Here is a 25,842-nt window from a genome sequence, read left to right as displayed (position 1 = left end):
AATGTGTAAAACGTCTAATGGGTTGAAAACTTGTGCGCTGCACTACAGGATATAGGCACCTAAAATAAACTCCTGGAGGAAATACATGCATCATGCCTTAATTCTTTTCTAACATGTTTTTATTCCTTCTTAATATCAGCATCAGTCCTGTCAAGTAAGGATGCCCCCAGTGTCCTGTCAATTCTGTCCAGCTCTTCTGCTGACTCAGTGAACAATCCAGCTAGAGTTTGTGGTGTCAGTTTTGGTATTGGGTATGCTATGCCAAATTAACACAAATAAGCTTACTATGGAATTGATGTTGCAGGATATTTAAAGCACCCCAGTATCCCAGCATGTAAACCATGAAGATTTGGTGCCACACATCCTACATGACATATTCTGGAAAATAGTGCTATAAATGTACCAAATTACATTCACACACATACACAAACTGTTCACATTGTACAGTAAGGTGATGTTATTGGCAGATGCAACAAATATTTTTGGCAGCTTATGTATGAAGGTAGATACTGATCACCCAGTTGTTCACATTCAGTTAGATTTTTACAGTAATTTCCAGAAAATCTGAAACAGTCGTATAACTCAGCAGTCCTCAAACTTATTTGCACCATGGACCAGTTTCATGCAAGACAATAACTAACTAACCATCTGTCTAACTATCTAACTGATACTAGAAACACGACAGTGATCTATATGACACTCTATAGTCAATAACCATGTTAATAACCAAATATTTTAATAATTTAAATTACTTAAACACTTAGAAAAAATACAATGATCATTAAGAACAGGAAAAAAAACCCAGAAAAGAGCTTTATAATGCCCTCACTAAGGGCAACTCATCTGCTGGGGCTGTACAGTGAGGCAGTGGACACGCTGTGAAGATAGACCCACAGTAGAAGCACCTACAGTTATAGGTGGTATCTTGGAAAGCTATGTAGAGTTGCACAAAATATATATATTTTTTAAATAATTTATTGAATTAGCATATAGAAAACATTTTTGGCAAAACAAAATGGCAAAAAGAAGGCAAAAAATAAACAACAGTGCTGATGAAGCCAGGTGTCTATGCAGTGACTATAGCTGGCACTGTGCAGATGTGTTTGCGTGTGTGTGTATGTGTGTGTGTGTGATCTATAAAGATCATACATCATGAATATCCAGTGGTAAAATGCTGAACTTGGCTGCATTGTATTGCTTGGAGCCATTCACTAACAGGAAATAATTCATTATCGCAGAAGTGTATTCTAGCTGTGCAAGTTAATGTGAAATAATATGGCTCATAGAACATCTATGCTGTGCTATAAAAAGCAATGCTGATGTACTTTTACATTCAGTTTGTGAATCTTCCTTATATAAAACAACTGAGGATCTTGTAATCATTGACTGAATGTAAGAATCTCTCCAGATCCTGGCTTTCCTTCAGGGTCTGTTAAACAGCATTGAGTCCCCATCTGCATTAAAGGGATATTTGGTAGCCATGGTAGTGCACCACTGCATCACGAATGGCATCTCTTCAGGGTGCCTTAGGCATATTATTGCCTTTCAGACGCTGGGCCACAGGGTGCTAGACATAACCTTGGCCTAAAGTCAGCTAGTAACATATGTATGTCTGCTGGGTCCTTGAAAAGGCCTGTTACACTCAACTACTCAGATCTATAAGTGGTTTGTGGATACCAGAGTTACACCCATATGTTCTTCTGAACAAAAAATCTGGATTTATTCTGTCCATTACTCTTATTACAACCCCCCACTTTTCTGGGAATACTTTACACTAGATTTTGGAGTGTAGGGATTTACCCATTCAGTCACAACAGCTTTAGTGAGGTCAGGTGAAGAGACCACATCCAGTAGTCAGCGTTCCAGTTCAGTAGGGATGAGGTCAATGCTCCATGCAGGCCACTCGAGTTCTTCCACTCCAACCTTGCTTGGCAAGCCATGACTTTCTACATGGACCTCATTTGTGCAATGATGAAGCATGTTATGCCCTACAGCATGGAAAAACATTCAAGACAACTGTTTTGAGGAAGATCCACATATGGTTGTGATGGTCATGTATCCACAAAGCTTTGGCCACAAAGTGTAGCTATGGATAAAAATGTTTTCCATACCAAATATGGTGCATCTTACAGACATCTTCTTTCCCTAGAAGCTTCTCACTGAGCTGGGACATGTTCCAAAAGACAAGGAATCCTGGCAGTTATCCGGGGTTCATAGAACCACAATTGCATACATAATTAGTCATTTTTCATATGCCTCTCTTTAGTAAGTATGGGTTTATTTTGCTCCAGAAATTGTTCAGAAGTAAATGAATTGTTAAGTAATTTAACAGAAATGCAAGATTTTAAAAGACTAAACAGTGAAGTATATAAATCAGTTACAAAAACAGCTAGAAAGCTCAGTCATAGAAGATTTCGTGGATCATGACGTGTCATATTCTGCTGAAAATATTAATCGTCAGCACTTTGACTAAAGAAACTGAAGCGTCAGGTACTGCAGGATCACAAAGAGTGTGAAATTATTTAGTGTGTCGTTGTACTGACAGAGCGAAAAACACTTGTCACTTGCTTAAAACCAGAAACACTTTTGTTCTCTTTATCCTTTCTCTGTTGGCATCTTGTTTCCTGTATCCGTTTACAGTTCTCTTCTTTTACTCTGCCTGTCCTTTTCACTTTTAGCTTTCCTTTTTTTTTAAAAAAATAATGCCACCCTTTCATTTTTTCCCCCTCTCTGTCTTTTAGGATTTCCCCTGAACTGCTTCTGCAATACAGAGTTGCTTGTGTAGCAGCAGATCTCTGCATCTGATTTTGATGCTCTTTAAACTTTTATCACTCACCAGAGCCACTTGCTGCAACACTAGTGCAGGATGCTTCAGACAGTGTCCTCAAAATGTCAAAACTCATCGGATTATTACCATTTTCTAAAAAATACTTATCTATATTTCTCCCCAATAATGAAATATTAGTGGGTAAAAATGATAGAATGCTTTGACGCAGTGGCTGGTGGTGTTTTCTTGTGAATTGAAGGAGGCAGTGACTTTGCAGGGAACACTGACTTATTTATTTATTTAGCCACATGTCTCACATTTGCTTTGGCTTTGCATCAGCTCATAACTCAAGCTGACTGATCTGACTGTGCTCACAGACACACCAGTAGATTTATGGCACTTACCCAGTCAATGAGACAGCATCCAGCATTGAAACCTGAAAAAATACTTACAACTTTCTGACTTTCCAGTTTAATTGAACAAATTGCTAAAACTTGCCAGTGATGATAAGATCATAGATCCAAATGTGAGCAATAGGCATTTCTTCCTTTTTAATGTGTGTCCCAAATCGAATCTCTCTTTAACATGAGAAAGTTGTTTATTGCCATTGTGAGCTGATAACTTAATGATAAAGCGATGAAAAATTCTGTGATGAATCCCAGGTACAGGGAGGCACCCCAAACCACCAACTGGGGCAATGTCGCAGATCACAGTGAATATATAAAAACACAGACTAACGTGCGATCACCGTTTTTTAACGACTCAGTTTAAACATAAAGAAGGGAAGGTTTGTTTCTGTAATTTGATTTCAGTGTTGCTGCTTCCCACACGAAGAGCAGTACAGTGTTTAGAGAAAAGCACGAAGAGGCTGAAAATGAAGATGGAGGCAGCTAGATTAACATCTGCCTCTGAGCTCCAGCAGCTTGAAGAGTTTGTGCACCACTGCTTTCTCTGTAAGACACAGTGATAGTCTGAAACAGGAAGCCATGAATGTGAGCAAAGACAGAAAAAGTACAACAGACATATTTGGATATGAATATTTTGATAAACAAACCTGCACAATGTTAGAGACTGGAATGCACAAGGGAACTTCTGATTAAAGGAAATGGTGGAAAATACTTATAAATACTTATATTTATAACATTGCAAAACTAGCTCATGTCTAGAAAAGAACATGAAAGAACTTAAACTGCAATTTTCAGATTCACAAATTTATGTTAAAACTCCAAAAATTTGTTGATTAGGGAACTTATACCAGAACCTGTAAAAGTACTCATATCATATTGAACACTGTAGCGACTCGGCTGCAAAGGCAGAACACAGAGACAGCACCTTGTGAACAACTTAGGTCCAGTATTATTACTTATAGCAAAAGATTAGTCAAGGAATTCAACAAAATAGCAAACGTTTTTGGAGGCAGGCAGCAGCATAGCAGTCTGCACTGGAGAACTTTTGGCAGCATGGCTGGATGTTTAGGTGAGCTGAAGTGGCTTTGACCCAGGAGGCTGGTGGGGAGAGCGGTTCCAGGCAGAGTTGTCATTTTCCGTATCCTTAGGCCAGCTTTAATGCTATGAAAACACTGCAGTGCACACTGCTCTCTCTTTCTCTCTGTAAGGGTAGATGACTTTCAGCACACTGTGGCAATTTTCCTGTGCTGAAGCCCCCCAGCCCAGCCAACACTCGCTCCTTAACACTGGTGCCGAAGTGAGTAGTACCCCTGGTAGTACCCCACCAACCCCAGGAAGGCACATTCTTGTTTCTTTGTAGTTGGGTGGAGATATGTTCAGACAATGTCAATCTTCATCTCCTGTGGTTGTAGAAGGCCCCACCCCTATAAAATACTATAGGTGCTTGACCCCGTAAGCCACAGATGGCATTACTTCGGGTTGGCCGTCAGCCGACCTTCTGGAACGCTCCCAGGACCTCCCACAGGTGGTGAAGATGGTCCGTCCAGGTGGAGGAGTGCATCAAACAACATCATCCAGGCAGGCAGCAGCATAGAAATTATATGGGCATAGCATGATGTCCATCAGTCTTTGGAAGGCCCTGGGCAGCCCAAATGGGAGAACCTGGCACTGCCTGTGGCCACTAGCCATGCTAAAGGCTCATGCATGAGGGCCAAGGGCCACTTGCCAGTAACCTTTCATGAGGTCCAGGGTAGACAGACATCCTCAGGTGCTTCACCTGCAACAGTTGACACAGACTGACCCTGAGACTTGCAACAGATGTCTGTTGAAATCCATGACTAGGGGACTCTTGTCATGCAGGGTGACATGCACTGGCACTGGGAGTATCACTGGCAGAATGCCCTGCTTCCCATATTCATCTAGTACCATTCAAAGTGGTCCTTCAATTTTTTCAGGGTGTTTTGGCCTCCCAGGTGTCTGCCAAGAGGATGAGCATGGGCCAGGTGCATGAGGGCTGCAGTTTGAGTTTGGGTTATGACCAGAAGATCATAGGTTTGCCCTTTCAAGTGTCTTTGTGGTAGAAAACTCTGTGGCCCCATTGAGGGGGAACTTGGGCCTCACTGGCTAGAAAGGGAGCTTGGATGCAGAACCAGTTCTCCTCAGGCCAGTCCTGTCTCTCAGCAACCCACTCAAACTTTAACAAAATAGCAGAAAAAACACTTTAGGAGGCAGGCAGAAGCATAGCAGGTAGCACTGGAGAACTTTTGGCAGTGTGGCTGGAGGTTCAGGTGAGCTGATTTGCCTTGGTCCCAGGAGATTGTTGGGGGCAGCGGTTTTAGTCAGCATTGTCATTTCAGTGTCATCAGGCAGTTCTGAAAAGTGTTAGTTCTCCTGCTGTAATCAGTGTTAAATGCCATGATTGTCCCGTGCTTAGGCCACCCTGCCCTGCCAGGCAGGAATCAATCCCCCAACAACAGATTTGTAAGCAAACATGCTAACCACATGCCTCACCAGCTGAATGTTTTATATACTAAATTAATTTCTTTGCCTTTTTCATTTTGTTCAAAGGATGTTCAAATGACTGCACTCAGCTGTACATAGAGATATGTAATTACATCAGTCACAGACAGTAACAAATATGAGGATACATACATGAGGAAACCAAATGAGGAATCTAAAATTTTGGATGCCATCAAAACTTGTTCCTTATAGCCCGTTATATCACAAAAAACTTGCTGAGCCATATGATTTCCTCATATGAAGAATGCTAAAGCATTTTGCAAACACAGCAGTCATGGGCCTGAGTTCTTCTTCTTCTTGAATTATTTCACCTAGTGAGAATCATTATACCTCTTTCCATGTTCTCTGAATACACTGTGTTAAATATTTAAATATAATTTGTACTATAGAAAACATTCGTAAGTTATAGTCATCTTCACTGGTTTGCGCTGTTTAATGATGCAGTACTTTTAAAAAATCTAATCTGGTTAACAGATAATAGGTAAAGCTACATTATAAGTCGTTTCTTGTATCTGATTCCTAATGTGTTATGGAACAATTTTCTGAACTATTTTCCAAACTAATTGCAAATTGTATTTGTGATTGTGTTTTCTATTTGCTAACACATAAATTGGCTTCACCAGAACCTTTTCATTTGCATTTGCAATGCCTTGCACAGAAGTGTGTCAAACTGTGTAGGGATGGGAGTATACTGTACTATGAGGCGTGTTTGTATATGGAATGATGTCAGTCACAGTCGAACGGCCAAGAAGGAAAATGTGCTGAACACCCCTTATGTTTCTGATTTACTTGATAGCACAGTTTGACAACTTCGTCTCCCACATGGTGTAATAAATGTTAATGAAACAGTTTGTTCTTTATTTCAGAATGATATCGTCTCCATCCCAAATTATACTGGAAAGTTTACTGGAATAAACAGGTGAAGGCCATGTCGACTTTTTGAAACAAATATTTATTGGTAGACAAAGTTAAGTTAAAGTACTACTACCAGATTTTTTCTTACCAGATCTATTGTTTTGTTTATTATTGTTTTGATTCCTGAACAAGAGATTAAAATATATATAAAGACTATTCTTCATTCTTACACAATCATCTGTTCATCACATTTTCCTTCATGGCCATCACCTGAGACTGACATCACATCCGAATACAAACACACCCCATAGTATACCCTAACCCTAACCCTAACCCTAACCTGACAGGTTTCTCTGCAAGGCATCAAAAATGAAAAAGCAAATAGAATTGAGAATCCATTCCAGTTGTGGTAGCCTCCATATGCAATGCCAAGGAAGTGAAACTGCAAACTGTGTAATTGCTATTGCTATTTCGAAATGTAGGGGTCATTAAGTGACCCGTTTCTCCTGGGATACTTATATAATTTTTAATAGATAGATAGATAGATAGATAGATAGATAGATAGATAGATAGATAGATAGATAGATAGATAGATAGATAGATAGACAGACAGACATGACCAGATATATGGTGGACGTTAAATCAGTGCCTAGACCAATAGGGGGCCTGAAAAAACAAAGTCAACGATCTTTCCTGTTTGCTATGGCTCTGTAGTTCATTTTCCATTCAAGTGTTGTTTAATAATATCCCCAAGAACCTTAAAAAGCTCCTTCATCTTCACCATACTTGTTGCGTATTTACTCATTTGCAGAAATTTCTTGCTTCCTCAAAATATAATAATTACACTGTATATATCATTATTATCTTACACGATTCTCTGTACACACATTCTTCTGTTAGTTCCTGAGCCCAATTTCATTAGAGTGCTTATTATATCTGCTGTTAGGCTGTTTCACACACACTTACACTCAAACGTGATGATGAGGACGGAGGATACAGATGCAATGCTGCGACTCCACAGAGTAGAGAAATAGAACAGACACAGCAAGAGAGGTCTACACTAAAGAAAGAAGTGTTCACTATATACAAGTATAAAAAATACAGCCCATCAAATATAATCAAGTTCACAGATGAATCTACCACATACTATATGCCATTCTTAGAGAGAAGCGTTCGTTCTTAACCAACAACAAACCTTCCTGGTTAATTTAAGAACATTGAAAATTAGCAAGCAATGCCCCAGGAGGTCTTCTAACAGTGGCATTTTATTAAACTCATTTGCTGTGTGAGCTTGTTCTTATGAGAGCAAAGTGATGCTCTCTGTGTTCTGTCTCTGAGCTACATTAACAGAGGGAATTTTGAGGAGATCTTTACTTCAGGGCACCCAGGAATAGTGTCTCACCTGGGAGTGCAAAGTGTGACAGTCTCTGATGGCTCACTCGAATGGCACACTTACACTCACTTAATACTGGCAGAGAGACCGTAATATGAATGGCAAACTCATCTAAAAGAATCACAGTATATAGAGAAAGCATCTTATCTGTTTATGAAGATTTGCTGAGATATCATGTGTGACCAATTGAAGATAAAAATTTAACCAAATCTAAATTGGTTTGAATTAGAAGTGAATACTGACAGCTGTTGAGGCCATACGACTCGAGCCTATATAAAAAAAATAGTTACATGTCTCTGTGGCAGCAAGGGTAAGAACAAGTGATGGCTGCGGATGGAAGGTGGAGTCACAGAGAATGAGTGTGTATGATTGATTGGTTAAATACATGTGTGGTTAATAATGAAATGTATTTATAGACTGTTTGTGTTGACGTCTGAGTCAACTCCAGGAGAGCTGATGGTGCTCATGACTGTAAACAGACTGAAGACGGTTTTGTGTGTGGCTTTTGTTTGGGGTTTTTGTCAGTAGTAATTCATTATGCTAATCAAAAAACTGAAAAGCACTCACAAAAAAGATAGCGTGCTCTCTCCAAAGCGTGCCTCGTTTGTGTCCATATTCCCATTGTTGCCCATCAGGGTTCTACCTTCCTCTATCCAAAACCCGGAAGATACAGCATCTCACCTTAGGACCTTTGTCCCTCACTCCACCAAATACATCATAATGCCATCCAGCTCTGCACACTGAACAAGAATACTTTGAGATCATTGTTCAGGTGGTGGGAGAGGAACATTAGGAGGGTAGTACAGCCACTGCTGCTATCCAGCCTGTGCCCCATTAACATCAGTGGCTTGAAATTGGAGGGATCACAGTGGAAGCCATATGGAGTACTGCAATCAGTTGCAAGAACTCCAGCAAGGTTGACTGCCCACTGGCATTTGTGCAACAGCTTTAAGACCCCTATCAGATGTTGCTGGCTGTGCAGTGTGATGATAGAAAGATGGATTTGATGGGGCTGGTGGATTTTGTAATCAAAGAGCCAGAAAGGAAGCTAAGTTAGTTAAGTGCCTCCAGACCACTTGACAACATGTCAAGAGGCCAGAGGTTCTTTCTTCTCACTCTCTTGGATTCATTCCCCACCCTTTTCCAATCTATGCTTCTGGAGAATGGGGGAATGCCTCTGAAATCCAGTCCCACAGGCCATTTTCAACATTCATTTTTCCTCTCTTTCCACAGAGTCCTAGAGCTAGGGGTAGTGCCTGGACATGTTGGCACTGCAGGAAACCTGCACACACTGTAGGTGGGGATGTTTGTCCAGGTCTCTGATGCACCAGTGGCAAATGCATGTAAACACACTTAATTATTAGTCATACACATGGTGTTACCACTCTTAAATTGTCCACTCAGTGAGAATAGTTTCCTTATTGCCTTTTTTTTTTTGCTGGTGTTCAGTTTCATGTCTGCTGCTGTGAAGCACATCTCTCTGGACCACCACGGCAGGGAGTGGCTGAAACAATGCACTAAAGAGAGCATTTTAGAGAGGCTTGCAAGGCAAGGTGATCTTTGATCTTGCATCCCAACAGCAGCTCAACCTCAATGCCCCGATCAACCTAGCCATCCACCTAGATTGTCTGCTTCACAACTGGCTGCTTGTGCCTTGTGTAGAGGGGCAGGACCAAAGACCAATGTAGCCACCCAGCCCATGCAGTTGCAGGGTGCACAGCTCAATGCGGCAGATAGAAGGAGAGAAGGTAGAGGGAGAACTATTGTTTCTATTGGCCAAGCCAATCATGTCATCAGGGGGCTTTGAAAACACCAAAGCAGATGCCATGCCCAAATGCACTTGTTTGAGCTCCAATCCGAGAGGGAGGAGCTGATATTTCTTAGAACTTATCTCTTTCTTTGGTTTCCCCTCCGGATTTGCCATGTTCTTAATCAGGTCTTCAGTTATTGTGACTTGCCTGAGAACATAGTGAGTAGTCAGAGACAATTCACCACCAGGGGGTGGACCTGGAGGTGGAAACGTTGGGGGTGAATACCATAAATCAAGAGAACCAACCAGGAGATAAGATGCTTGAGGGCCAGCCAGCTTACATAGCAAAGGCAATCCTGTGCTCTCATCACCGTAACACTACCTCATTGAGTGGGAGGGGAACAGATCCAAGGAACAATGCTGTGTCAGTTCTGCCAGCTCTAGCCAAAACTCCATTTCCCATCACATATTGCTGCCTAAAAACAATGCCACACCTGACTCCAGTCTTCATGACACAAAGGCACATATTCTGTTTATTGATTGCCTGACCTATGCCTGTTTACCAATTTGAGATTGTCTAGCATACTGGATTATGTCTGTAATTGTTAATAAACAAAGAGCTAACCTGCACCTGCATCCTTCTTAGCATTTCTGTCCTGACAGTGCTCTTAATTTAACATTAAGAATTAAACAAATGCAATTTTAAAGCATAAGTAATGAGCATCAGTATTGTAGAGCCAGGCACACCCAATGCCTCAAACACAAGATTTTAATAATATGCCTCAACAACATTATTTTGATGGACCAGGCATTTTATGTCTGTATGTATTTTTAAGATGGCAAAACAATCTATAAATTATGTATATATATAACAAATATATTCTCAAGCAAGAAACAAAGATCAAGCATATAAAAAATGAGATAGATATTGATAGCTAACCTAGTAACCTTCAATTTAAATGTATACATGTATTTTTTAAAGGAGATTTGCAGGCTCTCCCTAAACCTGTATGACTCCTCTTTCCCCCTAAACTCCAAAGCTATGCATTAAAGTATTGCATAAGAATAATCCTACATATGGTATATTATGCCTGTAGGTGGGTTGGCTATTTAAAATCACCCATATGTTTAAAGTAAGCTTGCATGTGGATAATTTTCCATCCACCTTGACCAGGAAAAACCAGTAACTGAGAGCCAGTGACTGAATGAATGGTAGTTTACTGCATAGATAAAAAGCCTAAGAACTCATGATGCTCAGAGCGCTGTTTTTGCCAAAGGCAAGTGTCTTGCTTGGCGAGCGTCATGCTTACTAAGCTGCATAATGCTGCATTACAACATGCAGATGTAGTTCAAGGCTGGGGGATACATGGCATCTGGCAATAGCAGAATGTGTATAATCTTCTTGTCAATATTGCAAAAACATAGTAGGTCTTCCTGAAAAATTTCCAGAGACACTGACCCCAGATGCTTCATCTATTCATCAGTGTGATGAAATGCACCCTCTGTCTCAGCATTAGGTTTCCCTCTTTGTGCTTTCTGTAAATAATTTAAGACATTGGGGTTACATTTCATCTGTGAGTATGATGCAAATGGGGCATATGAAAAGACTCTGTGAAGTTTCCTTCACAGGAAAATGCAGTTACATGCTGAAGTCCCTGAATGATCCCTAGGTTCTGGACATTCATCCTTAGACATGCTAAATTCTGTGCAGGTTGCATGAACACACAATTACTGTTTATCCTCTGCAACATCCCTCTATTATGCAAACACACACGCACGCACACACACACACACACACTGAGATGGATGTCCCTCACTCTCTCTTTACAAGGCTAAAATGAGCCATCGGTGAGCGATTGCTGTTATTTAAGTGATCCTGCATCTCTCTCACCCACTCTTACTCTTTCTCTTGCATTCTCCTCTCCTTTCACATCTCGTTCTCTCTATTACCCTCTCTCCCTCTCTCTCTCTCTCTTCACCCCTTCTCTCTGCACTTCTCTGCTTTCATCACACTCGCTCTCTCAGATTCCCTTTCTCTCTCCTTCAGCACTTAGCACTGCGATCATGGCTCATTCTCCTCTCCCTCCTCTCTCTCTCTCTCTCCTTCACTCCTCTCCGCTGCCTGTCTTTTTTCATTCACACGTTCCTCCATCAAGCGGATGTTTCTTCCAAATCAGCACTGCACTGGCCAAGCCGCACCCCGCTAGTTTTGGGAGGGAAAAAAAGAGGTTAAACTAAAAATCTTTTGACCTCTGTCTTCTCAGCACTTTCTTCAGCAGGAACCTGTTTTGAAAGGACACGGCTGTATGGTTTAAATTTGGCTTGTCCTATCCTTGCCTCTGTGTGGATATCTCTCTCTTTATGTGAAATAGTTTGACACTGTCCTTTTGCTAAACGCCTGTGTTTTTTCTGACTGGCGGTCTTATTGCGGTAGTCAGGGAAACCCCCCTACCTTGGTATTCTAAGGGGGAGGGGGAGACTCACTGAAGCAGAAATCATAGTAGGGTAAAAATAGAGAAGAAGAAGAAGAAGAAAAAGAAGAAGAAAGAGAGGAACAGAGAAAAGTGGACCAGAATCAGAAGAAAAAGACATCATTTGTTATCAGGGACTGGAACTGCTTAGAATTCCTAAAGCGGAGAGAGTGAAAGCAAGAGAGCAAGAGAGAGAGAGAGAGAGAGAGAGAGAGAGAGAGAGAATCACAGTAAGTCACACACAAGCAATGCTGAACGCAGCATGTGCCACTCTACAGACTCTGTCACTTTATGAAGAGGACTGTATTCTCTGAGCACGGGAACCTCCAGGACATTTCATCATCTCTGTTTCGTCGTACACACAGAAGGACGCAGCACAGATGAAACAGGACATCACTGTCTTCTCGAAACCCTGCAGGCTCTGAATCAGCATCAGCAAGTTCCAGCTCGGACCTTGTGAAGTTTTTGCTACTCCGTCCTCTTCTGCCTCATTCTGCTCCTGTTCAGGGAATTTAGCCAGTTCTCTTCTAGCCATGCAGGTGTCCTTTGCATGCACAGATCATGGGCTAAAGGCACCACGGAACAATGAGCCAACCAAGCAAAACACAGCGAGTCCGAACACAACAAGTGCAGCCCGGGCTCGGTTTCGCACAGTGGCGCTAATCGCTCGCAGCCTGGGATCCTTCACACACCGCCACCACATCTCACTGAAGGAGTCCACAGGCAAACTCACTGGCATGAAATACAGGTATGGCACATGTCTATTATACAAACCACCACCAAGCTAAATTCAACCTAATTACAGTGGGAGTACATATCAGCTCTACAGAAATTAAGTAGAAATGAGAAACCTGCGCTAGGTTTTTACTGCTGTAGATTTCCACGTCATTACTAATATATACGCACATATTTATTCTTACTTTTTCCTCACTTGGTGTCACAGAAAATTTTGTTTCTTCTGTCCCAGAATGTAATGATTTTATTCCCTGGGCAATATTTACAATAAAAAAAACAAACAAACTAGAAAATCATTTGAAAAATGGCACAGCAACCTGGTGTCATGTGTAGACTAAACAATATTGGAAATGCTATGCCATCACACTCATCCATCATTCCAAATACAGATGCCTTAATTTTGCCGATTTCTGTCCCCCGATGATAGAATGGAGTAAAATCTATCATCATTACTCTCTGTTATTTAATAACACTAAAGAGCTAAAGACAGTTCATATTGTTTTTATTAATAAATTTAAATGCTCTTTATTAATAATCTGTGATAAAGCGGGACCTGTAGCTGAAATGCTTTAGGCATAGTACTTTACACGTGGATGATATGGAAAAGCAGTGTGTCAGTTTAGATTTATTAAATACTCAGCAAGTTATAAGAGAGAATCTAGACTCCTAATTAAACAAGAGCAATTGAACTAGAAAATGAATGGTAAGAAAACACTCGTCCATCTTTAGCCATTCTGCTCACTGTTTGTGAGTGAAAGGGAGAGAGAGAGCGAGAGAGAGAGAGAGAGAGAGAGAGTGAGTGAGTGAGTGGGGGGGGGCAGAGTGAGGGGGAGGCGTGAACTAATGGTTTTTCAAGTTGGAATAATTCATTGTGGTGTGCAATCTGTCAAGTGGAAGCACAACATTACCGTAAGCATGCAACATTATGTTTCCATAACAACATGGAGCTGGCCGATGTGCTTCATCAATTTCAACTATTTATTTAAATATTCATTTAGAAAGAAGTTTAATTGGTAAGTGTAATTACTCTGTACTGAAATAAGGATATCAGTGTATGGATACCAGTAAATGTCCTTGTTTCGTACGCCTTTTCTTAAGAGCTCCTCTTATTGGGCAAATTTTTATTGACCCAGCATTCTGAAATAACCAACATCATAATCCTGTCAGTTTACTTAAGATGAGAACTGAGAACGTTCTCGAAACTTCACAACACCATACATATAGGTATAGCACACAGTGTTAAAGATCAGTTTGTAACAGTTAATTAATCATTCTTGACAGTTACTGAATAATATTAATTCATCAATTAATTATAATATTAATTAATTCATTAATTTTCAATAACAGCTTTGTCATGATGGACCTAGAACACAAAATGTAGGAAGTAATATATCCTGACGGGAAGTCCATCCTGGCGACCTGTCCAGGGTGTACCCCTGCCTTTCGCCCTATGTGCGCTGGGATAGGCTCCAGCAGACCCCCGTGACCCTCACAGGACACCATGCACACACATATTCACACTTTCACACACATGGGCATTTTAAATTAGCGTGCATGTTTTTTGAGGAATCTGGAGGAAACCCGTGCAGACACAGGGAGAGCATGACACAGACAGTAACTCGAAGATCAAAACCCAACGATGTTCACTGGAGTTGAGGTCAGGGCTTTGTGGAGTACACACAAGGTTCTTCCACTCCATACATGGTATTCGGACCATGGCTTCATGGAGCTTGCTTTGCTCACATGTGGGTGTAATGATAAGGTGTCCACATACTTTTGCCATGGTGCATTTGCTGCGTCACTATGCCACATAACTGAGAGCTTACGTTTTGTTACCTACAGAGGTTTAAATTATGTTATATATCTCTAGTCATGTTTTTTATATTTCGATTTTTCTTATTGGTGTCAGACTGACTGTTATGAAACACGGCTTTAGTGCCACCTAATATAATAACACCAGAGCTTCAGTGGGTATCTTTATAAGTGGTTTGTTGTTGCACATTTAAACCCACATTGTGATAAACAGTCTTTTTTAGTCTTTTCAGTGTCACATATGACCTTCTCTCTCTGTATTAATATTCTCTTTTTCCTTGACCTTATCCCCGTGGTTGACACTGTTAACCATGACATAGTTCTCTCCTCTGTGTGTCTGGTGGGAATTACTGACCCTACTCTTGCCTTGATCATTATTTTACTTGATGGCTAGTGGCAAGCACCTTGCATGTTTGTCAAACAAAGTGTCCTCCAGGGATCAGTCCTTTCTCTGCTCATATTTCTCAATTCTCTGATCTCCTGGATTTTTGTGACCATCAGCATTCTCTAGTCTCTTTTTCAGTGCAAATGTACTTCATGTGACCCACATCAATGATTATAGCATCAGTTACAAACATTTATGTGTATTAGCTGTGCTATAGTAATCTTGGTCTAAATGTAGGCAAAAATGTACTTATTATAAGTAACGAGGGGGCAGGGATGGTGGTTAGGGTGGGTGAGATAGTGGCGGTGAACACTACTGTAGTTTTCATGTTTGCCTCATACCTATAGGGTGGTGGGTTCAATAGATGGATCTCACATAAAATCACATACTTTAAATCAATATCATGGCTCCCATGTGGTGCAACAGAAAAGTGCTTGCCCTAAGGGAGTTTGCGAGTTTGAATCCAGATGGTGCCTTAGCCATCCGTGACTCGGAGTCAAGGGAGCAAAATTAGCTATGCTCTATGGGTGGGAAATATGCTGCACTCTCTCTCTCCCCAGTCCATCACAGCAACACTAGCCAACTGCAGTCTCCTGTGCTCTCATGTATGTGGAAGAGGGTAGATAATGCTTTTCTTTTAGTGTGTTATTCTTAGCCCACATGTAAAAACAGGCATCTGCTTAAATAGAGAAAACACAGACTTGAGCCTGTAAATTTCAGAAATATAAAAAGTAGAAGTATAAAAGTATACAGAAATATAAAGTACATTTGGTCTTGAGGAATGGTCTTTGTCAATCTCAGTACTAAGTTTTGGCATAATCCTTTGATTTCGACATTTATCTTTCCTAACGCTGAAGTAGTTACGGAAGTCGTTTCCAGCAGAAACTACTTCACAGAACTGGTAATAGGTTCCCCTGAGTTTCCAACTTCCAGAACTGCCTCTAAACTAACTCTGAACTCTAAATCAATTCATATTTTCATATGAAAAGCTGATTTCTACACCTCTACAGCACACTGTAATCTTTGACTTGGCTTCAACGTTGTTAAATTTGACAAACTTCCATTTAGACTATGTTCTGCCAAATGTCATAAAATGTAAATGGGTTGTCAAAAGCAAACCGGAGACAGCGCATGTTCGAAAATTCATCACGATAGCAGCAGTATCTGTAACTGTTCAGTTGCTGGTGAGCAAACGGTTCAATGCACAGAACCTCCAACGCAGTAATACTGGTGCTGAAAACAACAGACTGGAGATGCAGGAGAGAGCCAAACCATCATGTGTGAGTAAAACCGTGTAGATTATCAAATTAATAACAAATGTGGAGAGTTTTATTAGTTTGCTAGTAAAATTGAAATGAGTGACTACACACTTCTCAAAGATATTGTCACAGATTAGCTGCCAAAACACCTGCCATGTTCATGTCTTATTTTACTGGCGCTCATGAAGAAGCCTTGATTTGCTGGAGATGTTGTTCCATTGCCAAAGCTTTTAACACCATCAGTTCTTTGTTCCACAGGCTGCATATTAACTCTGAAACCAAATCAGTTTTGCACTAAGAAAGTAGGGAAGAGGGAACAGTTTACAGCTAGGCACTGATATGTTGCCTAATTTACCTTTCAGTACAACTTCGGTGTGTAAATCACTGCCTCTGTTTCTCTTGACACCTCTAGGCCTATTTGTTGTGAGGGTGGGGGTGATTTGGGAGTCGCCTCACTGCCCAGTACTGCAGTGCAGATGAGCACTCTCATACAGCAAATGTGTGTAGATGAAGGTGTGTGTGTAGGACTGTGTAACACAGTGCAGCTGGCACTGTGAGGTTGCATATATCACACAGCATATATCATACAGCATACATCACACACCAACAGGTGCGTGTGGGTGTATGTGTGTGTACATCTGTCTCTATGTGTGGGGACAAACTGTTCAACCTTCCCAAAGCACAGTATTAAAGATGAAAAGCAAACGAGGTCCGACACAATCATTTGACATCCAGTTGTTCACAAACACACTGATCATTCTGACAAGTTTCAATTTTGTCTGATTTGTAGGCCGACAGCTTTGTCTTTATTACTACAAACACCAGGCATCCCACGTTGATCTTTTTATAGCCTAAAATGAAACTTTACATATCCAGCTTTTTTTTTTTTTTCCCTGGCATTTACAGATCTTAGAGCCTGGTTTAATTAAACTTCCCGAGGCATCACACTGAAATGTCAAAAGTTGATGTAAATATAGTAATGGATGCAATAATAAGTTTAAAATAAATGTGTGACAAGTGGGACTCTTGAGTCTTGTAAAGTGGGAACACATGCTGGATGGGATGCCAGTCCTTGCACACACACACACGTTCACATTTCTGAGCAATCAACAAACCTATTTTCTTCCATGAATCAATCTTGGTAACAGGACAAATTGGGCTGCCAACTAGAAACATGTTTAAAATTCCAGCAAATCAATGGTGAAACAAAAAATAAACACCAGGTTTTTAGCTCCGAATATCAAACACGCGCGCACACACACACACACACACACACACACCAAAATCAGTGCAGTGCAGTCCATACATGACTATAAAAGAATAATGCTCAAATGACCAAAAATCATAATATTGGCCTTATAATGCTTAAACACACATAATGCACATAATGGTGGTGATGTCACAGAGATGAAGTAGCAGGATTTTTCATCCCATTTTCAGCCATGAGTGAATTGTGATGTACTGTGTGCAGTCGCTGTCACCGAGACACAAGTAAGTTTAATGTGCAGCTTGGGGTAATCTGTCTGTGGCCTTCTGTCTAAATCGAGTCCATCTATATCCTGCTACACAAATGATGAAAGATAAGACAGAAGATGTGTTTGCATGCATTTTCTTTACATTCTGAAATCTCCTGTCATTTTGACATTTTTCTTTCATGCCTTCTCTTTTACCTTGCCAGGTCCCTGCTTTCTTTTCATTCCTTTCCTGCTTCTTTCTCTTGTTTCCTTCCTTTTCACTTGATTTTTCTCAATAGCGTATGCCAATTGATTTTCTTCTATTGTGTAGCTGTGCAGCTCCATGTGTGTGTGTGTGTGTGTTTGTGTAAAAAGAAAATATTGCTTTAGCACAAACAACAGAGCTACATACGCGTATAAAAAATCCATGACATCTATCTGACATCTTAGTCATCTCAGTGTGAGTCAGGCCAAGCTTTCAGGTTAACTGAATGCCTCAGCCGAGTGGACGCAGATCAACAAGAATGGTTTAGAAGTCCAGACTCCAGCAGTCTGATATTTTGTTTCTTTCTTTACTTTGCTTTCAGACTGCAAATTTTCCTCTTTACATTATCTTACAAACAATGCTAAATAAATAATCTTGTATCTCAAGTATAGTTTTCAGTGTCAAATTTTCCCAGCCACCTTTTTAAACATTTTAACCCTTTTTCATTATCAAATTTTAGTTTAAATTTAATATATATATATATATCAGGGATCCCCACGAGGTCTTTAGGATCATTAGAAAATCACAGGTAGAGGAGTTTGATCAGGGTTGGAGCTAAACTCTGAAGTGCATTGGCCCTCCAGGGGAAGATTTGAGGAACCCTGATATATATGATTATATAATTGAACTGACTCTTGATTGCTAAGGCAAAGTTTACAAAATTCAGCCTTACAGATTCGTACACATCTATACATACTCATAAAACCAAATGACATGCTTGCTCACCTCTCAGATAAGCATCTGGTCTGAGACACAGACTTCACTGTAGGCCTACTCTCTTTCCCATGAGTCTCCTAAACTCGTTACCAATTCCCTTTAACAGAGGGCATCTGATAATGAGACTCAAACACGCAGAGAAAGTGTGACCCATATAGAAGGACTTTATTTCTGCAGTACTGCAGAATACTGATATTTTCAGCATCTGGATGTTGTGCGTATGACAAAGAAAACTTCACACCTCGTTCCACACACCCACTTTAGCACGAACGCCATCAAAACACTCCTTTCATCACATGCATCCTTCACTACAGCTGTGTGAGAATATCCTGTTTCAGACCACTTAGCAAATCTCATAAACTCTCTGTTTTTTTTAAAGGTTCAAGAGTGCTCTTTATTATTTACTGCGATGTCATTAACATCTCAGTCTGCTGTCATGTTGCTCTACTGCTCCGTGAGATGTGTGTAATCACAAACATACAGTTATGGCTCAAAATAAATCCATTTTTTTTTATCTCTCTACAGGGAGTGGAATTGAATGGAATTATCAAAAAGAAAAAGAGAAAGTAAGAAAGAGATACTCATGTGTCAGACATTCACAGTACTTAAAAAACATACAAATAAAGGTTTTAAGTGCCCATCTAGTGTAGTTCTGCCTGCATCATGAGCCGTTCTAATATGTTATTGTTTCTATAATAACAGCTCATACACAGGGACCCCCCTATCAAGGGGAAGGTGTACAGGACAGTGGTGAGACCGGCCAAGCTGTACGGTTTAGAGACAGTGTCACTGAGGAAGAGACAGGAGTCAGAGCTGGAGGTAGCAGAGCTGAAGATGTTGAGGTTCTCTTTGGGAGTGACAAGGTTGGACAGGATTAGGAATGAGTACATCAGAGCTGGACGTTTGGGGGACAAAGTTAGAGAGGCCAGAATAAGATGGTTTGGACATGTCTAGAGGAGGGAGAGTGAGTATATTGGTAGGAGAATGTTGGACATGAAGCTGCCGGGAAGGAGGCAAAGGGGAAGGCCAAAGAGGAGGTAAATGAGGATATGAAGCTAGTGGGTGCAAGTGTTGAGGATGCAGAAGATAGGGAAAGGTGGAGAGAGATGATTTGCTGTGGTGACCCCTGAAGGGAAAAGCTGAAAGAAGAAGAAGAAGATACACAGGGACCCATAATACTAAACAGATTTTTTAATTCTTTGGTTAAAAAGAAATGTACAGTTATTGATGTGTTAAAGTTAATAACATGGAAAGAGTCTCGGTTGTCAGCACTTTGTAACTTTGCAGAGGAGTTTACAGTTTCTAGTTTCTTGGATAAATAACACGCTGCATGCTTTGATGGACAGAGAAAGAGACGAACTAACTAAGGGAGTTTGAATGAATCTCTAAAAAATGAATGCTGTGTCATTCAATAATAAATGAAACACTCAGATTTATGGCAAATCAATGTGGTATAAGTGGAATAACACTTCACACTATGCTTTCATATTTTTTTTGGTCTAAAGGTCACACTTTCCTTCGAATTATACAGAAAAGGAAAATCTTCTAGCGTATTCGATTTCTTTGAAAGCTGCTTTATTTCAACCGAAAATAAATTCTAGGTATTGATTAACTCCAGAAGTCCAGCGTTTGGGTCAGTATATTTCTTTCAACCTTTAGCAACTACGGACAGCAGTGTGCAGATTTTTTTCCAGAACAGGGACTGAGCGAGAGACTGCTGAGCTACGAGAAAATACTTTCAGAAACGAATGTAAATGAGATCGTAAACAGTCTCTCCCCTGCATGTAAATGAGTTCATTTTATGAGTGCGGATTTAGTATGCTGTGTAAACTCCTGTATATTGACTAGTCATAGTGGAGGAAATGCAGCCAGAAGATGGTTTGCCAAAACCAATCCCCCTACTCCCTCTCTCCCCAACAACGACACATTTCAGTTCACCTGGTGGAGGTTCACGTCTACAGCAGCATAAAAATGCAGTCAGGTTTATGCTCGGGTCTCTATCATTAAACATTTGATGGCTTCAGCAGGAAGGAATTTAAGTTAAAATGATAATTATTTCAGAAATCACGCTGACGCTCATATCAATTATTTATAATCACAAAACTGGCACAAGATCACTTCACCCAGATGAGGATGGGTTCCCTTTTGAGTCTGTTTTCTTTCTCATATCATCTTAAGGAGGTTTTCCTTGCCACCAATGCCTCTGGCATGCTCATTAGGGATAAGTCTAAAAAAAAATGATTACATTTTAAACTTATTCTGAATTTGTATATTCCTGTATGTCCATTATAGCAATGTGCTATATCAGTGATATATACAGATACACTGTATAGAAGTATAGGGATGCAGTTGGTAACAGAGAAGAGATCCTTGTCTTTGAGTATATTTATAATTATTCACAGATGGTTGCTTGCAATGAAGCAACTTGCTTTATGCAATGTGTTAGTGCTTAAGCATTTATATGTGGATTTAGTTTCTCTCTCTTTCTTGCATATCTGTACAGCCAGTGTCAATTGTGCTACTGGTATAACCTGTATCTGTGGCCTTGTTCACACCTCGCATGAGTGGTCTTCTGTGATGTGATATTTTTGAGCAGAGAGTGAAAAACTACTGCATAATCAACAAAAATGTCAGGCGAGGAAAGAGATTGCGCTGAAGGCATTGCAAAACCAGACAGAAGCATCGTTGTGATGTTTCATCAGTGTGAGGGCCCATTTCTGTTCCCTAAGGTAACGATGACACAATATACCATCATCTGTTTAATATCTTTCCCACAGATAATAATAAAAACCTTTTCTGGATGCCTTAGGGAGAAAAATCTATACATTACATATTGAGTTTAAAACTCCCTTAGCAAGCAGCATGAATAGTTTACAAGTTTACAAAACCACTGTTTACACCTAGGTGTTTCAGTCTACAAAAAACTACGTGTGAGAGCATAGCAGTCAGCCAGAAGATGAGCACTGCCTGTGAGAAAAAAAAAAACCCTCATGAGCCACTGTATATCTAAAATCAGTTGTGAAAAACATACAGGGAGAAAAAAAAAGACACAAAAGCTTCCATTCTCTCCAGCTGGGTTACATGACAAGTTTTCAACGGCTAGTTTCATAATGTTAATTGACAGAGACGTGTGAACATGCAGCGTGCGTCACGCAGCCTGCTGCCTTTAGCAGGTGGCAGCTCAGCCACAACATGGGTGGTGTGAATTTGGATGAACATATCACAAAAAAATAAATAAATAAAAAACAATGGCTAAAAGAAATAGATTAGGGGGGAAAGAATAAAATAAATAAAAGTGCCAAAAATGGTTAAGGTCCATGTTCAAATTATGGAAATTCTGAATATTAAACTGAAGATTATGGCTCTCATTCATCAAACTTGCAGACGGTTTGATTCGTAAATCTAAATCAGAGGCACAGTCTTGGATCCTCTAGAGCTCAGTTTAGTAAAAGAAGCACTTTTGCTTGAAGCTGTATGCTTGAGCAGTGACCTGTTCAAAGGTATAAAGCTCGGATATTATCACCTTTTTAGCTTGTTGAATAATTTGATATCACCAGACGTACTTTTACACTTCACTTCATGAATCTTGAGTACCAGAATATTTATGCAGACAGGGTTAATTATCAGCATAAACATGATAGTGTAAATGCACCAATGATACATTTGAAACAGATATACACCGCCATCAGCCATAACATTATGACAGTTAACTTGAATAATTCTGATTATCTCCTCATCATGGCCCCTGTTAGTGGGTGGGATATATTAGGCAGCAAGTGAACATTTTGTCCTCAAAGTTGATGTGTTAGAAACAGGAAAAATGGGCAAGCGTAAGGATTTGAACGAGTTTGATAAGGGCCAAATTGTAATGGCTAGACCACTGGATCAGAGCATCTCCAAAACTGCAGCTCTTGTGGGGTGTTCCCAGTCTGCAGTGGTCAGTATCTATCAAAAGTGGTCCAAGGAAGGAACAGTGGTGAACCGGCAACAGGGTCATGGGCGGCCAAGGCTCAGTGATGCACGTGGGGAGTGAAGGCTGGTCCGTGTGATCCGATCCAACAGACGAGCTACTGTTGCTCAAGTTGCTAAAATAGTTAATGCTGGTTCTGATAGAGATGTGTCAGAATACACAGTGCATTGCAGTTTGTTGCATATGGGGCTGCATAGCCGCAGACCAGTCAGGGTGCCCATGCTGACCCCTGTGAACCACTGAAAGCAGCAACAATGGGCATGTGAGCATCAGAACGGGACTTGGCCTCCAAATTCCCCAGATCTCAATCCAATCGAGCATCTGTGGGATGTGCTGGACAAACAAGTCCAATACATGGAGGCCCCACCTTGCAACTTACAGGACTTAAAGGATCTGCTGCTAAGATCTTGGTGCCAAATACCACAGACTTGATGGTCAGGGCTGTTTTGGCAGCAAAAGGGGACCAACACAATATTAGGTGGTCATAATGTTATGCCAGATTGGTGTGAATTCAATCACTTAAACCAAAAACCTTTTTCGTTAGAATATTTATTTTAAAATAGACTTTTACACATAAAAAGTTCTCCCCATGACCCTGGAGCTAGGAGGCCACAATGTGAAGTCTCCCTGCAAGCCTAGAGTTCTTGTCTTAAATGACAGTAAGATTCTATGAAGCATGTAAATTGACAACAGGCCAGAGGCTCAGTATAAATCAAATCAGGGTTGACATAAATCATAGAAACAGGCTGAGTTATGCTCAGCAATCTTCAATCACACATCTATATTCAATCTTCAAAACTGATTAGCAATAGTGCTTAAAAACAAGTCTTTTTTTATTAAATACGTGCAATAAATTATTCTAGCTCATTTACATTAATTACAGCATGCCAGGCAGCCAAACAGGAACTAAAACTTGGAATTATACAGTATATACTTTACATATACCTTGACATAGGGACCAGTTTTTGCAAGTCACTGTTATCAGTGTGCAGCATTTTTCACAGAGGAAGATTAGGCTAAGTGATAAGTGCTGAGGATTTTAAGTGTATTAGATGTAAACCTTCACTGCCAGCAGAACAGCATGTCTCTGATGAATAAAAGTATTATAGCTTTCCGTAATGTGATTTCTACTGCAGGGTAGCACGATGCTTTAAGTGCAATGGGTGAAGGCATAAAACAATTTAATGGCATTATCTCAGCTGATGAATAGTCACTGCAGGATGCATTTAAACGCTGTGCGAAAAAAAGAAAGCAAGAAAGAAAGACAGGAAGACTGAGAAATCTCTTTTTTATTTCTCACTAAGATTAAAGCAGGGCAGCATGTCTTACACCACACTGGTGCGTAAAAGCAGTAGTAATGAATGTGATTGTCATTGACCATCAATCCAGATCTGTGTTAAGGGCTCTGCAGAGTGATAGGGTGTTAACTTAAATTTACATCAGGACCATAAAACACACAGCAATTCTAGTCCTCCACAGCAGCGGGATGTGAGGAGCATCCACATTAGTGCTGAACCTTCCTACAGGCTAGTGCCCTGGGTCCCCTTACTGTCCTGCCCATCCTACCTGCGTCACACTGCTCATTTTTATTTATTGGTCAAACACAGAACAGGTCCACTCAGGTCACTGGGTTTTCACAGTGTCCCTTCATTGCCCTGCACATCCTTGCCGTCCCGAGCTCCTCTCACTGCCCTGCGTTGCTCACGTCTCACGTCACTCCCATGTCCAGGGTCCCTCCCACTGGTCTCACTGTCTGTTCATGGTCAGGTTCATGGGCTGCTCTCTCTCTCTCTCTCTTTCTCTCAGCGTTGTTCACCAGACACTGACTGAAACACAAACACATCTAAAGATACACTTGCTGATTAACCACACACAGATGCACCCATTAATAGATTACCATGCTCCTTCCCCTCGACTGCTCGTCCCACACACACCTGCCACTTGACCATACCCGTGCTGCCGCAGATTTTTTTGCATTCAATGGCTGTGTGAATAAAGGAACATTATTAATATGAATAAAAATGAGATATCCTTTCATCCTTTTTTCTAACAGATCAGATATTAAATAACAGCATATTCAAAATAATGGTCTATATTATAAGTGTATTTAAGTCAATGTGATAAATGTATAAAATGAAACAAAAACTCACATTGTAAGTGGGAGGTTTATTTTTTTATTTATTTTCGTTCATTTATATTTAGAAACCACTTATTTTTATCTTAATTCATTATCTGTAGTAGATCATCTCAGGAGCACTGAGCACATGGCAGGAGAATTCACTCTGGACACTAGTCCATCAAAGAGGGTCTCACACACATATACACACACACACATACACACACACACACACACCTTGTTAATATTGGCAATCCACCTACCAGCATTTTGGAACAGTGCAAAGAAAACCAGACAGCACGGAGGAAACCATTGTGAACAAGTATAGAAATTTTTTGAAGAGCTTTTTAGCTTTATCAACTCTTACATGTACAAGTTTCAGTATTAAAGCTAGGTTTTATGAATTAGCACCACAGCCACACCAGAAAAAAAGAATTTCATGGATTGAATAAACCATGGCATTGTCCTGTATCACTAATATTAACTGCGTTAACTGCAATTAACTGCAATTTTGCTGTTACACCTCAAACCGGATAAATGTGAATTCAACCACTTCACCTTAATCGCTCTCCTTCTTTCTTTCTTTCTTTTTTTACAGGAATCTTGGGAAATCCGGATTGCGAGTATCATGTTTGGGACTTGGTGAGTCTTTAGCCAATTATAACACCATCATAAGTCTCTGGCTGTGAGCTTGAGCTCTTCATTTTCCGCTTCACAACAGAGAGCTTCTCTCTCTCTTTTTGTGTCTCTCACCACTCTCTCTCTCTCTCTCTCTGTCCTGACTAATCAATGGCTTTATGAATAAGTGATGAGCCAGTCTGAAAACAAAACAACAATTAAAATAATCCTATTAGTTGCGCTAGAGCTCTGTTTCGAGTGCGAAAAGCAACAGTTTCATGAATGAATGAAAAGTTCCGTCTCCTGTTTCAACAAGTCAGATTTCAATCATCAGCATCCATTGTGTCT

The 25,842-nt window shown here is 40.4% G+C and overlaps 1 protein-coding gene across 1 annotated transcript in view; it reads left to right on the top strand.

The window, feature by feature from the left end:
• The first annotated feature begins 11,719 nt into the window (after positions 1 to 11,719).
• The window catches only part of kcnab1b (potassium voltage-gated channel subfamily A regulatory beta subunit 1b), a 46,616-nt gene continuing 32,493 nt past the window's right edge, over positions 11,720 to 25,842 (top strand). Inside the window, exons 1-2 of the mRNA XM_058417867.1 lie at positions 11,720 to 12,911; positions 25,475 to 25,518. Of these exons, the coding sequence (XP_058273850.1) occupies positions 12,697 to 12,911; positions 25,475 to 25,518 (259 nt within the window). The 5' untranslated portion in view covers positions 11,720 to 12,696. The remainder of the gene's footprint in view (positions 12,912 to 25,474; positions 25,519 to 25,842) is intronic.

This window comes from Hemibagrus wyckioides, linkage group LG20 (assembly GCF_019097595.1).
Source record: "Hemibagrus wyckioides isolate EC202008001 linkage group LG20, SWU_Hwy_1.0, whole genome shotgun sequence".
Classification (NCBI taxonomy): Eukaryota; Metazoa; Chordata; class Actinopteri; order Siluriformes; family Bagridae; genus Hemibagrus; species Hemibagrus wyckioides.
The sequence above is the reverse complement of the archived record's forward strand: the minus strand, read 5'-3'. Positions and strand labels throughout refer to the sequence as shown.